General features: G+C 39.2%; 1 protein-coding gene across 1 annotated transcript in view; it reads left to right on the top strand.

Moving 5' to 3' along the window:
- PXDNL (peroxidasin like) overlaps positions 1–15079 on the top strand; it is a 222841-nt gene that overhangs the window by 127198 nt on the left and 80564 nt on the right. Inside the window, 5 exon segments of the mRNA XM_053559607.1 lie at positions 665–675; positions 678–871; positions 4136–4267; positions 4269–4383; positions 12190–12473. Of these exon segments, the coding sequence (XP_053415582.1) occupies positions 665–675; positions 678–871; positions 4136–4267; positions 4269–4383; positions 12190–12473 (736 nt within the window).

Genomic DNA, 15079 nt, shown 5'->3' with positions numbered 1-15079 from the left:
AGAAAAAAAATCTGTTTGCTTAGGCCTGGGAAATGGGGTGGGAGGGTTTCTGAAAGGGGAATGTCATATATCACTTGTGTATCCAGAGTGGTCCAGGTCAATTAAGAAGGCAGGATACCCAACAACTGGGTAAGCAGGGTGTGCTCATTTAATTCCCAGCCACATAATTCCACTTGACTTTGACCCATGCCAATTTGAATATGAATATTAATATTTCTTTTATACTTAACCAAGATATGAAAGTCTATTGAATGACTCATAGATTAGCAAAAGGATTACCTATCACCACCTGATGATTCCTTTTTAAAAAAATAGGAATTCAGAAGTGAAAAATTGGCTGAAGTATCTTTCATACAGGAGAGATTGCATCAGTATCTGTATCCAGGCTGCCCAGAAATGCGGGGCATTCACGCGCCCTTGTTTTCTCTTCTGTGCTCATTCATAGTCTGTGTTCAGGACAAAATCTCAGACATGGGAAGGGAAAAGCAGCATTTAAAGCAAAATTATTTGAATTATTCATATGATAAAATAATTGAACAAATTGGTATCTTTGGAACATATTTATGAAGTCTAGTCATACTATGTACATACTATGTGTATTGTCCTTGTTAAGAATTTAAAACATGAGTGAGATTAATAATATGTATGAATAATGTATTCTCAGCCATTCATTGGATTGGAAGATGATGCTTGACATAATATGTTTGATAATGAGACACTAATTATCAGAAACACTAGAGAGTTAAACCAGGGTGTCTATCAGTGTATGGCCAGAAACTCTGCCGGGGAAGCCAAGACCCAGAGCGCCATGCTCAAATACACCAGGCTGACGTGTAAAACTTTGTATTTTCTGGTTGAATTTCATGTTGATGCATTGGTTATCTCTGAGTTATTCACACAAGAAAATGATCTTATGTTGCTTCTTAAAAATATGTAATGCTTCAAAGTGAAACTGTCACCACTGCCTGTGATTTTTCTTATCTTGTTTTTTGAAGACAAGAAATTTTTTCTCTTCAAGTTTATTTTAATTTCCTGTGTGAATTCTATTCCTCTCTAGTACAGCACGGATGCTGTTCCAAGAGTTTGCTATTCAACTTTGATTCCCCAAACCACCTTCCAGCATCCTGAGGCAAAGAGAATCAGTGGTAGCTAGACAGGAATTTCAACCTTTTCAGAAATTCATTCAATCACTCATTCATCAGGAACTCATTCACCAAATATTTATGGATGCCCATTTAGCTAGCTTTTGAGATTTCGTGATTCATAATCATGCTCCTTTGACTTTACAAGGGCTTTGCTTTGTCATAATTTCAAATGGTTTTTATAAACCAGACACAATGACTGTCATAATTTTTTTATTAATATCATTTTGAGATGAAGGAAATAGAATGTCTCTTACCTTACTGAGCCTATAGTCTGTTAGATGATAGCCATAATTCAACCAAATGATAAGTTTTGTGATGTGTAAGGAGAGGGGATAGAAGCAGGACAGTGTGTGCCAGTAAACGTTTATACTTGATCTGGGGTGGGGAGCTGCTTGGCAGCATTTGCTAATTCCTATAGTATGTGCAATCCTGACAATCCCTGTAATTCTAGTACCAACATGGTATCACTGACTGTGGCATTGGGAAGAGATGCCAGTAGCTTATGATAATAAAGTATTTCCACCATACAGACACAGTAGGCATAAATGGACTGAGGAATAAAATGTAAAATAATTAGAAGGGATGGATTGTGGAATTTGTTAACTTTGATATTGATAAAATTTACTTGATTGTAAGTTTATGTAATTTAACTTTTAATCATAGCTATGCTTAACAACCAGTTGTAGAATATTGGAAATTTGTGTAGCCCACACTACCAGGGCAAGCCCTTGGAGCAGTTTTGGAGAGTTGCATTCACCCAAGAAAGGTTTTCTCAAAAATAATAACCTGTAAGCTGAAAGCAAGAACAAGTAGGGAAAAGCCAGATAAGCAGGGTAGAGTCATTGTTTTAGGAGAACAGGCTGCAAAGGGAGGGCACAGCAGGGCACTTTCAGGAGACCAGGATCCTGTAGGAGGGAGAGGGAATGTTGGGAAGGGCATCCAGGCTGGCTCTGCACAAGGTGGGACGGGATCACTCAGGCTGTTCATTACTCTATTCTGGGTATGACTAAAATTAGATTTTCCTTTATAAATGCATCTCTGGTGAAGTACTGAGAGCCAACAGGAGGGTGTGGTAAAAGGGGGAGTGAGCGGGATACCGTTCTGCTGCAGAAGAGGGCGGGTAGTGCTGTGCGCAGGGTAGGGGGAAAGCAGATGGAGAAAACTGCTCTGAATCAAGATGTTGATCCAGGAGAAAAATGGATGGGAAGAATTGAATATGGGAATTCCTCTCATAGTTCCTATGTGATTTCTCCACTGACAAATCCACTAACTCAATCCAAAGCTTCCTTCCCTTCCACCTCTCGGTGAAGTCTGACAGAGCGCCAGGAGCATGTGGCCTTTGCTCTGCGGACACCACTCCCCTGGGTCCTCTCCGGCCTCCTCCGGCCTCCTCTTCAGTCTCTTCCGCCTGCTCTGTGGGGCTGCTCTGAGCTCCCTCCTCCCTCTTCCTCCAGGCTGCCCACCCCAAGCCCTTTTTTGTTCCTCTTCACTTTCTCCGTAAATTTTAAACACTTCCCAAACCAACATTTGGGTTTAATGCTTCATTAGACTGTAAGTATTAAATAATTAATACCTCCTTATTTAGCAACTTTTATTGCTGAAATCCTTCCTAAGATTTGTCTCCTCATCTCCATTACCTTCTTGCTCATCTTTGCACATAAATCTTTACATCCCCTGAACAGACTTGCCCGTACAAACACACTTCACCCGCCATTTGCTGTCTCTGTTGATACTATTAGTATCCTCCAGTACCCTCAGACTCATCTTCCATGTCCTATTCTGTTTCCATCAAATCTCTAAAATTAATTCCAAAATGCACCAGATTGTCTTTCTGTCTCCACTGACTGACTTCAAAAACATTTACTTGAATTATTACAGCAGTTTTCCTCATACCCTTCTGCCAACACTTTATGTGCATTTTTGCCGTGTGTTTTGTTTTATGTGCTTGTACTAGAGCATGAGAATAGAAGGAAAGGAAGGTGGGCATCTCTGTTTCTCCCCAACAGTTGGCATTGTGCTTATACACATGAGACCCTGGATACTGTTAAAAATTGAACCAAATGTTGATTGCTGAGTTAAATGAAATCAACAGGTCTCTGCTTTCCTGAGTAGGGTCATCTTAGGAACTGACGGGCCCTGACAATGTAGACTCAATCCATCATCAGGTGTTTTTAACACCTTAGTGAGTCTTTAATTTCTGCCTGAGTCCTGGAAGAGCAGAACACTTCCGAATTAGGAAGAGCAGAACATTTTATATGGAAGTCTAAATTTTCTACTTACATGGATGAATATGTTTAGCTTAAATGGTCAAAAACTTGAGTAGACATAGTTTAAATGCATTGTGCTTGTGTGTGTGTGTGTGTCTGTGTGAACTCCATGCCACAAGTGGTACCAGGGAGTCTGTACAGAGCTGCCACATTATTCCAAAGACACAATGATATTTTTCTTTCTATTTTTCAATCTTTGCCATGTAGGCCTCTGTTTTCCCCTCGTAATTATCACCTCATAGACACAAAGTGGCTTCTGAAACCCCAAGTCATGCCTGAATCCCAGGTAGCAAAGATGAGGAAGAGCAACAACTCTGCTGTATATTTACTTTATTTCCAGTGACATGAGCCTACATCCGGTTGTAGAACTGTGCATAAAAAAAGACATTTTAAAATGAGAACATGAGAACATTTAGACTCTAAAATAAGGGGTAAGTATTGGGTGGGCATATTGCAATGTCTATGACCCATCCTGGCATCAAGGCCAAGAGTTTGTTTTTAAAAATCATGTATTTATAGAAAATCCACATTTAATTTATATTTAATTCTTTTAGAACATAATGTGTTATATAAAATCTTTTAGTACACAGGTCTTTTGAAAATGGGAATAAACTTAGACCCACAATGAAGGATAAATAAACTTCTTAACTGCTACTGGATGTGTTTTTGTTCTTGTCTTTCCCTGAACCAAACCCAGTTTTGTTTTGTAGCCCTGGGATACAGGTCTTAGTTGGCAACAGCACAACTTTGGAGAGTATGGCTACAGGCCACCTGCACCCCCACATTACTTGGACCAGGGATGATGGAGAGGAGCCGGATGGGTCCAGGCACATGGACTTTACTTACAGAACAGTGGACTTCTAGTGGACTTTACTTCCATAACATCACGCTGCAGGATCATGGGCGATTCACCTGCCATGCCAACAACAGCCAAGGCTCTATTCAAATGACAGCAAATGTAATTGTACAAGGTATGGGAGCAGAAGGTCATGATTGAAATGTTCCTATTGCCAAACTCAGAAAGTTATTTTTCAGCTTAAATAATGTTGTGGATGTCAGTGCAGAGATTTTTTTATTTGCTGGGTTTTTTTGTTTGTTTTTTTTTTTTTTGACACAATAGGATTTTCAAAACTAATCTGTTGTGAGTTAAAAGTTAGATTTTTTTTTTACCCATTTCAATCTTTGTCCAAAGGTCAGAATCAACCAGGCTAGAGTGCAGTATCTTCGTTATAGCTCACTGCATCCTCAAAGTCTTGGGCTCAAACAGTCCTTCTGCCACAGCCTCCCAAGTAGTTGGGACTGCAAGTTCATGCTACCACCACACCCAGTTAATTCTTCTATTTTTAGGAGAGATGGGGTCTCACTCTTGCTCATGCTGGTCTTGCACTCTTGGCCTCAAACTATTGTTTCATCTCAGCCTCCCAGAACCAATGTGCCATTATTTCATTTTTTTATGGCTTTAGTAGTATTCCATGGTGGTGGTGTGTGTATCTCATTTTCTTTATGCACTCCTAAGTTGATGGATATGTACGTTGTTTCTAAAATTTTGCGATTGTGAATTGTGCTGTGATAAACATTCAAGTGCAGGTGTGTTTTGATACAATGACTTCTCCTTTTTTTTGAGTAAATACCCAGTAGTGGGATTGCTGGATTGAATAGATAGATAGATAGATAAATGGATGATAGGTCTACTTTTATTTCTTTGGGAAATCTCCATAGTGATTTCCATAGAGTTTGTATTGATTTACAGTCAGATGTCCAAGGTATTTTATTAAAGGAAAGAGAAGCCAACAAGATGAGAGAGTGTGAGGAATAAAGGATTTAAGACTGCTCAGGTGGTGAGATGGATTGGGATTTGCCAATCCAATGATGCAATTTTTCTGTAAAATAAGCGATTTCTCAAGTTCAGATGAGGACAGGAAGTGCGGTAAGAATAGGTATATGGAGAAAAAGAGACTCTCTGGAAATAAAGAAGTATATAAAATTGAGGTGTGTATAGTTAGACAGTTCCTGTTTCCTCTGTGGGGTAGAAGATGCTGATATTTCCTGGGAGAAACACATTCCAAGAGGTGAAGTGGGTGACTTGAAGGAGTAGTAAATGCTTAGGAGATGGTTGTTGTTGGATAGATCTGATATGATAAGAGCACTTAGTTCCTGACCAGCCAGGACAGAGTCACTCTAGCTAGATATTTTAGGGGAGAGGTGGAAGGAAACAGTGGATGGATATTGCACAGGGGACAGTAGAGTACTCAGAGTTTTGGCGGGAAAGTGGTAGAGGTGATGAAATTGGGATCTTGGTGAAACATCCTCCTTAGTCAAGTATCTCGAGAATGGAAAAACAAGAAGCATTCCACATACTCAATACTAATTTGAAACTAGTAGATGAACAACTATAGGCCCACATGAGAAGAAAAATACAATGAAATTCAAGAAGGGGGGAGGGAGGAGGGTGATGATCAACAGGAAAGAGTGAAAAGTCCTAGAACTCTTGACCTTCCTAGAAGTCAAAATGAAGAGAGGAAGGAGCATTGCTTTACAGCAGCATTTTTCAACTTTTTTTTTTTTTTTTTTTTTATCTCACAGCACACTTGAACCTATAGGTAAACTTCCATAGCTCATTTAAATTATGTTAATCAGAAAAAAAAAGGAATACACTTACCGCACTTTGAACTTCTTTAAAAAATACTTTAATTAATGATCTTTAAAAATTATTTTCTTCCAGGGAGGGGAGGGGGGAAGTTGAGTGGAAGGAGGGTTATTGGTCGGTCCACACCTACTGTGCATCTTAGAGGGGTACAGATGAAACTTACTAAATGTCTGAACACAGTAAGTAAGAAAATGCCATGAAGGCTGTTGCTGACCCGAGATGCAAACAGTAGCTTTGCCGTGGGTGTAAACTCGCTCCTGTAATTATTAAGTCAAGAAACAGACTACACGGAATGGGATGGTGTGTAGCGAAATTCTTTATTCAGGGTTTTGATTTTATACCTTTCTAGTCATGTACACACTTAATCTATTATCTGTTAGTTTCACCATTACCTCATTTTACCTATCTGAAATTAACTTGAAAGAAAATATCCTGTTACCATATCAACACAATCACTTTTGCAGTAAACATCTTCTTCTAGACACTGACTAATCTCTGGGCAGGGATCTAAATAAAGATCACAAAGAAGAAAGTAGCCACAGGGGAACAGAGTTAATGGAAGAATACCTTCAAGCATTCACTCAGTTTACTCAGTATGAAGTAACGACTGTGTCTTTTCCTCAGGGCAGAGTACCCATAGACCTCTGACAATATGTTGTTAACATACGTCAACCCTCTGGCCCATATCTCTGAGGAAGGGCGGCATGCCCTATGATCTCAGGCTTCACGGGGCGCACAGCTTCAGAGAATGGCCTGTGGAATGTTTAACTCCAGGCAAGCCAACTCTGTGTGTGTCCCAGGGGGGCCCAGGTCCCTTAAGCCTCTGGAAGAAAAGCAAGTCATTTTAAACTCACACTGAGTTCACTTTGTGTGCTTGATGTAGGATATGTTTATTTCTAAATATTATCCTACAGAAGGCTATGTTAACCAGTTCGATGAAAATATTTCAAATTGTATATAAAACCAGCACATTGTACTCCATGTTTGCATTAACATATACAGCTATGATTTAATAAAAAAAAATTGTGGCACACCTAATATCCTCTCAGGGCACACTGGTTGAAAATCACTGTTTTAGAGTGTGGTGTTAGATATTTCCAAAATTTGTGAGTAAAACGGACAACACAGCTCCCGTGGGGGCTGGAGGTCGCTGCCTCATAGCCCCACCTCCCCAGGAGATGTTCTCAGTGCATGTCAGGAATCTACCCACCCTGGGTTTGCAACCCCAAATACATGTGTCAATTTAGCACATGTTTGGAGATTTAAACACGTAAAAAACTAGAATTCTCACATAAGAACAGGATCTTTTTGTCTTTGTAATACATTTTTGATGTGACCCGATATTTTTTTTTTTCAGAAATACAGAAAGGCACAAGAGAGATGATGAAAGCCCTTATTCCCTTATTCTTTCAATTGAATACATAAACATTCTGAATCTGTTCCAAGATGGATTGATTCATTTTCTTACTGCTCTCAACTCCAGCAAGCTGGGTAGTCTGAGTTTGGTGTTCAGTATTCCACATACACCCATGCATTGCTTAATGACAGGGATACCTTCTGAGAAGTGTATCAGTAGGTTTCACACGCACACTGTACAGAGCAGAAGAGCCTGCTGCTCCCAGGTTACAAGCCTCTACAGAAAGTTACTGTACTGAATCCTGCAGGCAATTGTAGCACAATGGTAACTATTTAAACATATTCAAACCTTGAAAGGGCACAGTAAAAATACACTATAAGAGATAAAAAATGGTGCACCTGTCTAAGGCACTTACCGGGAGTGGAAGTTGCTGTGGGTGAGCCGGTGAGTGCCTGGTGAGTGAATGCGAAGGCCTAGGGCATTCCTAACACACTAGCACTAGTGCAGTAACACAGAGAGATCTCAGGAACTCTTTCCCCAGATTTCCCCAGTGGTAGCATCTTTCAGATGTATGCATGGATCAACACATATCACAAAAATACACAATTATCATTTGTAAATCACACAAAAAAGTACCATGCCACAAACAGGATATTGACATCAACATGTCAAAATCCAGAGCTTTCTGTCCTGCAAGAACCCCTCATGTTTTTCTTTTAAAAACCACACTCCACTTACCTCCCATTTGTACCTCCTCTACAGTTTCTGCCTCTTGGAACTAGGCCAACTACTGAGCTATTCTCCGTTTCTATAATTTTTCCACTTTAGGAATGTTATGTAACTAGAATCAGGTAGCATGTATTCTTTTGGGACTGGCTTTTTCAGTCAGCCTGATTATCTGGAGATTTCATCCAGGTTGCCTGTGCATGGACAGTTCACTCTTTTTACTGCAGAGTTGCATTTCACTGGATGGATACATCACAGTTTGTATAATCATTTACTTTGTGGAAGCCGTCTGGGTTGTTACTAGTTTTTGGCTATCATTAGTAAAGCTGTGATAAACATTCATGTACAGATTTTTGTGTGAAATTGTTTTAATTTCTCTGGGATAAATGCCCAAGAGGACAATTGCTGATTTGTGTGGTAGTTGTATATTTACATTTTAAAGAACATTTCTAAAGTCTTTTTCATATTGGCTGTACCATCTTCCTTTTCTATCAGCAATGTGTGAGTAATCTAGTTTCTCGGCTTCCTTGTCAGCCAATTTTGTTGTTGCTTTTAGTTTAGCCATTTTGACAGTACGTAGTAATATTGCCTTGTGGTTTTAATTTGCATTTCCCTAAGGACTAATGATGCTGAGCACCTTTTCCTGGCTGATTTTTCTTCTGTATATCATCTTCAGTACAACAACGTCATCCCCTTTGCCCTTCAAATTTTCTATGTGAACTGATTTTTTGCTGTTGAAGTTTTAGTATTCTTATATTCTTTTTTTTTTTTTTTTTTTACAGTTTTTGGCCGGGGCTGCGTTTGAACCCACCACCTCTGGCATGTGGGGCCAGCACCCTACTCCTTTGAGCCACAGGTACCACCCAGAAGTTTTAGTATTCTTTATACACTTTAGACATTAATCCTTTTCGCATATGTGGTTTGCAAGTATTTTCTCTCTCTCTATAACTTACCTTTTTATGCTCTTACCTATTTATTCTCTCAACATTGTTTTTCTACAGCCAGAATTTTTATTTATTTATTTATTAGAGACAGAGCCTTACTTTATCGCCCTCGGTAGAGTGCTGTAGCATCATAGCTCACAGCAACCTCTGGCTCTTGGACTTAGGTGATTCTCTTGCCTCAACCTCCCGAGTAGCTGGGACTACAGACACCTGCCACAACGACCGGCTATTTTTTGTTGCAGTTTGGCCGGTGCCGGGTTCAAACCCACCACCCTCGGTAAATGGGGCCAGCACCCTACCCACTGAGCCATAGGTGCTGCCCCTATATTTATTTATTTTTGAGACAGAGTCTCACTCTGTCACCCTGGGTAGAGTGCCATGGTGTCATAGCTCACAGCAACCTCAAACTCCTGGGCTCAAGCGATCCTCCTGCCTCAGCCTCCCAAGTATCTGGACTTTAGGTTCCTGTCACCAAACCTGACTAGTTTTTCTATTTTTAGTGGAGATGGGGTTTCGCTCTTGCTCAGGCTGGTCTCAAATTCCAGAGCTAAAGCAATCCACCTGCTTCAGCCTTCCAGAGTGTTAGGATTACAGGCATGAGCCACCTTGTCTGCTGAAGGGGTTTGGGGTCCCCAGATAAGGGGGTGTTGGCTTGAGTGTCAGGGGACTAAGGAACTCTGAGAGGAGCCCTCCCGAGTAAACCTCAGATCCGTATTTGTTATAAAACATGAAGAAGTAGACAAAGGCTGCACGACTGACTTTAGCGCTGATTAGGGAAGACATGGAGGTCAGACAGAAAGTCTCCACCTTTGCTTTTGCAAAATTGCAGACCTGGAGCACAACCTCTGCCTCCAGCATCCAGAGACCTTTGGAATCTAGAGAATCTTTACCATAATTATTGCCACACCTCACTTGTGCATTTTCTCTTGGAGGCCAGTTTTCTGTTCTGCTGCACATACACAACTCACATGCCATTCTCAAGATTCTCTAGGTCTCTCAAAAGAGAAGTGAGTCTGGTGCTAAAGAGCAGGGCTCAGTTCCCCTGCAACAACCTCCCAGAACAATCTTTAATTTTGATGAAATCCATTTTTTTTTCCTCTGATGGATTGTGCTTTTTATACGAAGTCAAAGACTTTTGGCCCTAGATTCCAAAGATTTTCTTTCATTCTAGAAGTTTCATAGTTTTATATTTTGTGTTTAAGTTTGTTATCCGTAAAGTGCAAGACTTAAGGTTCATTTTTGTGCCTATGATTAACAGTTCCAGTACTGTGGGTTAAGATGCCTCCAGTGAATTTCTCTTGCGCTTTTGTCAAAATTAACTGGGCATATTTGTTGTGAATCTATTACTGGGTTCTCTACTCTCTTCCATTGATGTATGCATCTATTTCTACTGTTTCCTCAATATCACACAATCTTAATTACTATAGCTATATAATCAGCTTTTAAATCCAGTGGATGGATTCCTCTAACTTTATTCTGATTTGTCAAAATTGTATAGCTATTCCTTTGAATTTCTATATAAATTTTAGAATAACTTTGTCCATATATATTAAAAAGTATTGCTGGGAATTTTTTTTTTTTTTTTTTTTTTGCAGTTTTTGGCCAGGGCCACGTTTGAACCCACCACCTCCAGTATATGGGGCCGGCGCCCTCCTCCTTGAGCTACAGATGCCGCCCATCTTGCTGGGATTTTAATAGAAATTGTGTTGAATTTGTCTATCAATTTGTGAAGAAATTGCATCTTTACTATTTTGAGACTTCTAATCCATGAACATATGTCTATTTGTTTAGACTTCTTTTATTTATTACATGACATTTTATAGTTTTCAGCATGAGTACTGTGGATGTTTTGTTAGATTTATACATAAATTTCTCATGTGTTTGAGCAATTGTAAATGGTATTTTATGAAATTTCTGTGTCCACGTGTTCACTGATTGAATATAAAAATACAATCTCTCTCTCTATATAGCTGTGTAATACATTTTATCGTATATCCAGTAACCTTGCTGAACCCACTTTGAAGTATTTTTGAGATTTCTTAGGATTTTCTGCTCAGATAATAATGTCATCAGGTAACAGGGATAGTTTCATTTTTTCTTTTCTTGCCTTCTACGTCCTCTTCTCGCCACAGTACATGGAACAGAACTTCAAATGTATGTTGAATAAAAGTGGAGACAGCAGATACCCGGCCTTATTTCCTATCTGAGGGAAAAGCATTCACTCTTCGTTTACTGTAGATTTTGTATGTGTCCTTTTTCAAGTTCTGTAAGTTATCTTGTATTCCTATTTTTCTGAGAGGTTTTGAAGTCACAAATGAGGTTAAATATCGTCAAACACTTTTTATGCATTGATTGATATCATTATCTGACTTTTTTCTTTAGTAGTTTATGTGGTCAAGTCATAATGACTCATTTTCAAACATTCAACCAGTCTTGCATCCCAGAAATAAGCTTTATTTGGTCATGATACATAAATCTCTTGATATAGATAAATTTTACTTGCTAATACTTTGTTAATGATTTTTGTGTACATATTCATGAGAAGTTTTGGACTGTAGTTTTTTTTTTATTTTCTTTTTGATTTTATCTTTAACTGGTTTGGATATTAGGGTTAACCTTCTAAAAAGAGTCAGGAAATATTCCTCCTCTTTTATTTTATGGAAGAGATTATGTAGAATTGGTGTTAAGTTTTTTAAACATTAGGTCTAATTCTCCAGTAAAATGATTTTAAGTTTTTCCTGGAGATTTCTTCTTCCAGAGTTTTAAAAATTATAAACTCAATTTCTTTAATCATTTTACATTGTGAATTTCATTATAGGTGAGTTGCAGTAGTTGTGTTTTTTGAGAAAATAGGCTTCTCAAGAGGAGCTGGATGGTTTTATCTCAGCCACAGATAAATTTCATGTTACCATGTAGCTTTATTTGTAACATTTACCAAAAGATATTGGAAAAGAATAAGGAAAATCCCGTATGCAATGATCAGCTGAAGAAATACGTATTAGAAATGTCATTAAATCTTGTGTGCATTTGTTTTCCTTCATTCATGCCCTCCCCTCTGCTGTCAATACTGCAAGCCTGGGTTTGATGCTTGCTACGTACCCAGGTATCCAAGTAATTGATTTAAAAAAATATTGCGGCTTACAAACATGGTATCCAGATGCGTCCTGTTTGACTTGGCTGGCATGTAGTGACAAAAATGATACTGACATGGTGCTATTTCAGTTTATTTCCACTGCTCTTCCCGGGTTTACTCAGCACCCTCAGGATACGAGTGTTGAGGCTGGGAAGAACATAAACATTTTCTGGAAGAACATAAGCATTTTCTGTCATGCTCCAGGAGAGCCACAACCCATAATTACTTGGAAGAAGATAAGATCTCAACTTAAAGTGCAGAGATATTAAAAACACTGACAGCTATATTGACCCACTGACACAGAGGTAATGATTCTCATATTGATTTATTGCTGTTGTGGTTTTTGCCAGCAAGTAACGCTTTTTTACTCTAGAGCAGGTTTATTTCTTGGTTCTTCTGATGCTGCTTTTTTTTAAATTAAAAAAACCACTTTATCTGATTTTGGTGTAAGGCTTTGATAAAGATCATCTTTTCATATTTGCTTGGTGATAAAAACTTCATATGCACAACTAAATTTCTTTAATGAAAATTGTTTTTATCACATATATAAAGAGTTTAGTGCTAGTGAGCAACCATTTTAGGTTAATTACTCAGAAGTGGGTTAAAAGTAGGTCATTAGTTGAAAAAAGAAAAGAACAAAAAGCTTGGTGTTGAAGAGCCATGAAAATAAAAAGTGCTTCTAAAGTTTCAAACTTGAATGGCTTTAGAGAAAAAACATAGCTTTTGATTTATATATCTTACTTCCTTTGGTTCTTTGCACCATATTCTTTCCAAATAAATTGCTTCTTCCATTTTAAGTTTTTCATAAAATAAAATAATTGGTTTCAGATTCCATTGTTTTTGAAAATCAATGAATCTGCATACACTTAAATGCCAGCTTTTGCAAAATTTTGACTAAATATTAAATTTGTGAAAGGTTGCAAACCATTTTTCAAAGCCAACTGGGGCCCTGTCCTTTTAGGGGCACATCTCTCTGGTGCTACAGCCAAGTAGTATGTGTAGGTCTCTATGAAGAGTAAACTCAGTAGCCTCAGGCTCGAGCCTTTCAGTTCATGTCCTGCCACCTGAATACTTTTTTATAAATTCATTTTTTAATTTAGTTTTAATTTTTATGGGTACATGTGATGTTTTCTTACAGACATACAATGTGTAATATTCAAATCCGGATAATTGGGGCATTCATTACCTCAAACATTTATCACTGCTTTGTGTTAGGAACATTCCGAATTTTAAACCTTTTTAAATTTTATATTATATAGTCAAATGTTTTTGCGCTAAAATGGGAAATGTAAAAAAATGTACATTTTGGTCAACATCTAAAGCCTTCTTTCACATGATAATCATGTCATCAAACTATCTCAGCATGGGGCAGTACCCGTACTCAGTGGGCAGGGCGCCAGACACCACACCAAGGCAGGTGGGTTTGAATCCGGCCCAGCCCTGCCAAACAATGACAACTGTAACAAAAAAAATAGCTGGGCATTGTGGAAGGCACCTGTAGTCCCAGCTACTTGGGAGGCTGAGGCAAGAGAATTGCTTTAGCCCAAGAGTTTGAGGTTGCTGTGAGTTGTGATGCCAGGGCATTGTACTGAGGGTGAAAGAGTGAGACTCGGTCTCAAAATAAACAAACAAACAAACAAACAAATACAATATAATAAAATAAAAATAAACAAAACAAAACCTTTTGAATTAAAAAAATTAAAAAAACCCCTAATATCTCAGCATGTACTTTCAAAAAGATAGCTTCTAACCACACATAAGTCATCTGAGTGCTGACTCCATGCCACAAACCATCACATTTCTTCTTCTTCTTTTTTTTTTTGAGACAGACTCTCACTATGTCCCCCTAGGTAGAGTGCTGTGGAGTCACAGCTCACAGCAACCTCAAACTCCAGGTCTTAAGTGATTCTCTTGCCTCAGCCTCCCAAGTAGCTGGGACTACAGGTGCCTACCACAATGCCCAGCTTGTTGTTGTTGTTGTCGTCGTTGTTTGGCAGGCCGGGGGTGGGTTCAAACCCACCAGCCCAGTGCATGTGACCAGCACCCTAACCACTGAGCTACAGGCGCCAAGGTACATTTATTCTTCTTAACAATCTTCTTCAGTTCACAGTTAAGAAAAGATGTGAGTTAGGATACTTTGCTACAAGCAATGGAAACTACCTAACATATTTAATGAAAGAATTTACTGGAAAGCTATCTGATGGCTCTGAAACTAAACAAAAATGACAGAGCTCTTCATTTAGTGTGGGAATTCTGACAGAAATGATGAGAAGGGCGGAGAAGGGAGCGACATTGGTAAAAAGATCCAGTGAGGTCTCCCAAAAGGCCCTGGAAGGAGTTGTTGTGCAGGAAGGACCCCTGGGCCCTGCTCTCCGTGCGCCTGTGGCCTCGTCCATGCCGGGTTCTGGGCTCCTGCACCTGCTCTCCGTGCGCCTGTGGCCTCGTCCATGCCGGGTTCTGGGCTCCTGCACCTGCTCTCCCGTCCGTTAGGTCCCTGCCCCTTCCTCTCATTCCCTCCCCGGAGTTGTCAGCTGCTCGTCATCACCTAGGATGCGTTTCCTAGCGCTGGCTCAAGGCAACTTTGTATGAAGCGTTTTCTTCACTCTAAACCTTTATGGTTATGCTCTGGCCTATTGGCCATTATTTGCCTCTGAGTTCCCTTGAAAAACTATCTCCACCTTCAGTTTCCTGTGAGTCTTGTGGGGAGGGGGAGGCTGGAGGCACTCCATTCCACATGCAGTTTCATAAGCCAGTTTCTTTTAATTTTTAAAATTAATGCTACAATAATGACAGTGTTTATAAATCTATACTAATTATAAGTGAATACTTCTTCGTAATACTTCATATAAAATTTACTTTT

The sequence above is a fragment of the Nycticebus coucang genome, chromosome 13 (assembly GCF_027406575.1).
Source record: "Nycticebus coucang isolate mNycCou1 chromosome 13, mNycCou1.pri, whole genome shotgun sequence".
Taxonomy (NCBI): domain Eukaryota; kingdom Metazoa; phylum Chordata; class Mammalia; order Primates; family Lorisidae; genus Nycticebus; species Nycticebus coucang.
Note: the sequence above shows the minus strand (reverse complement) of the source record. Positions and strands in the feature narration are given on the sequence as shown.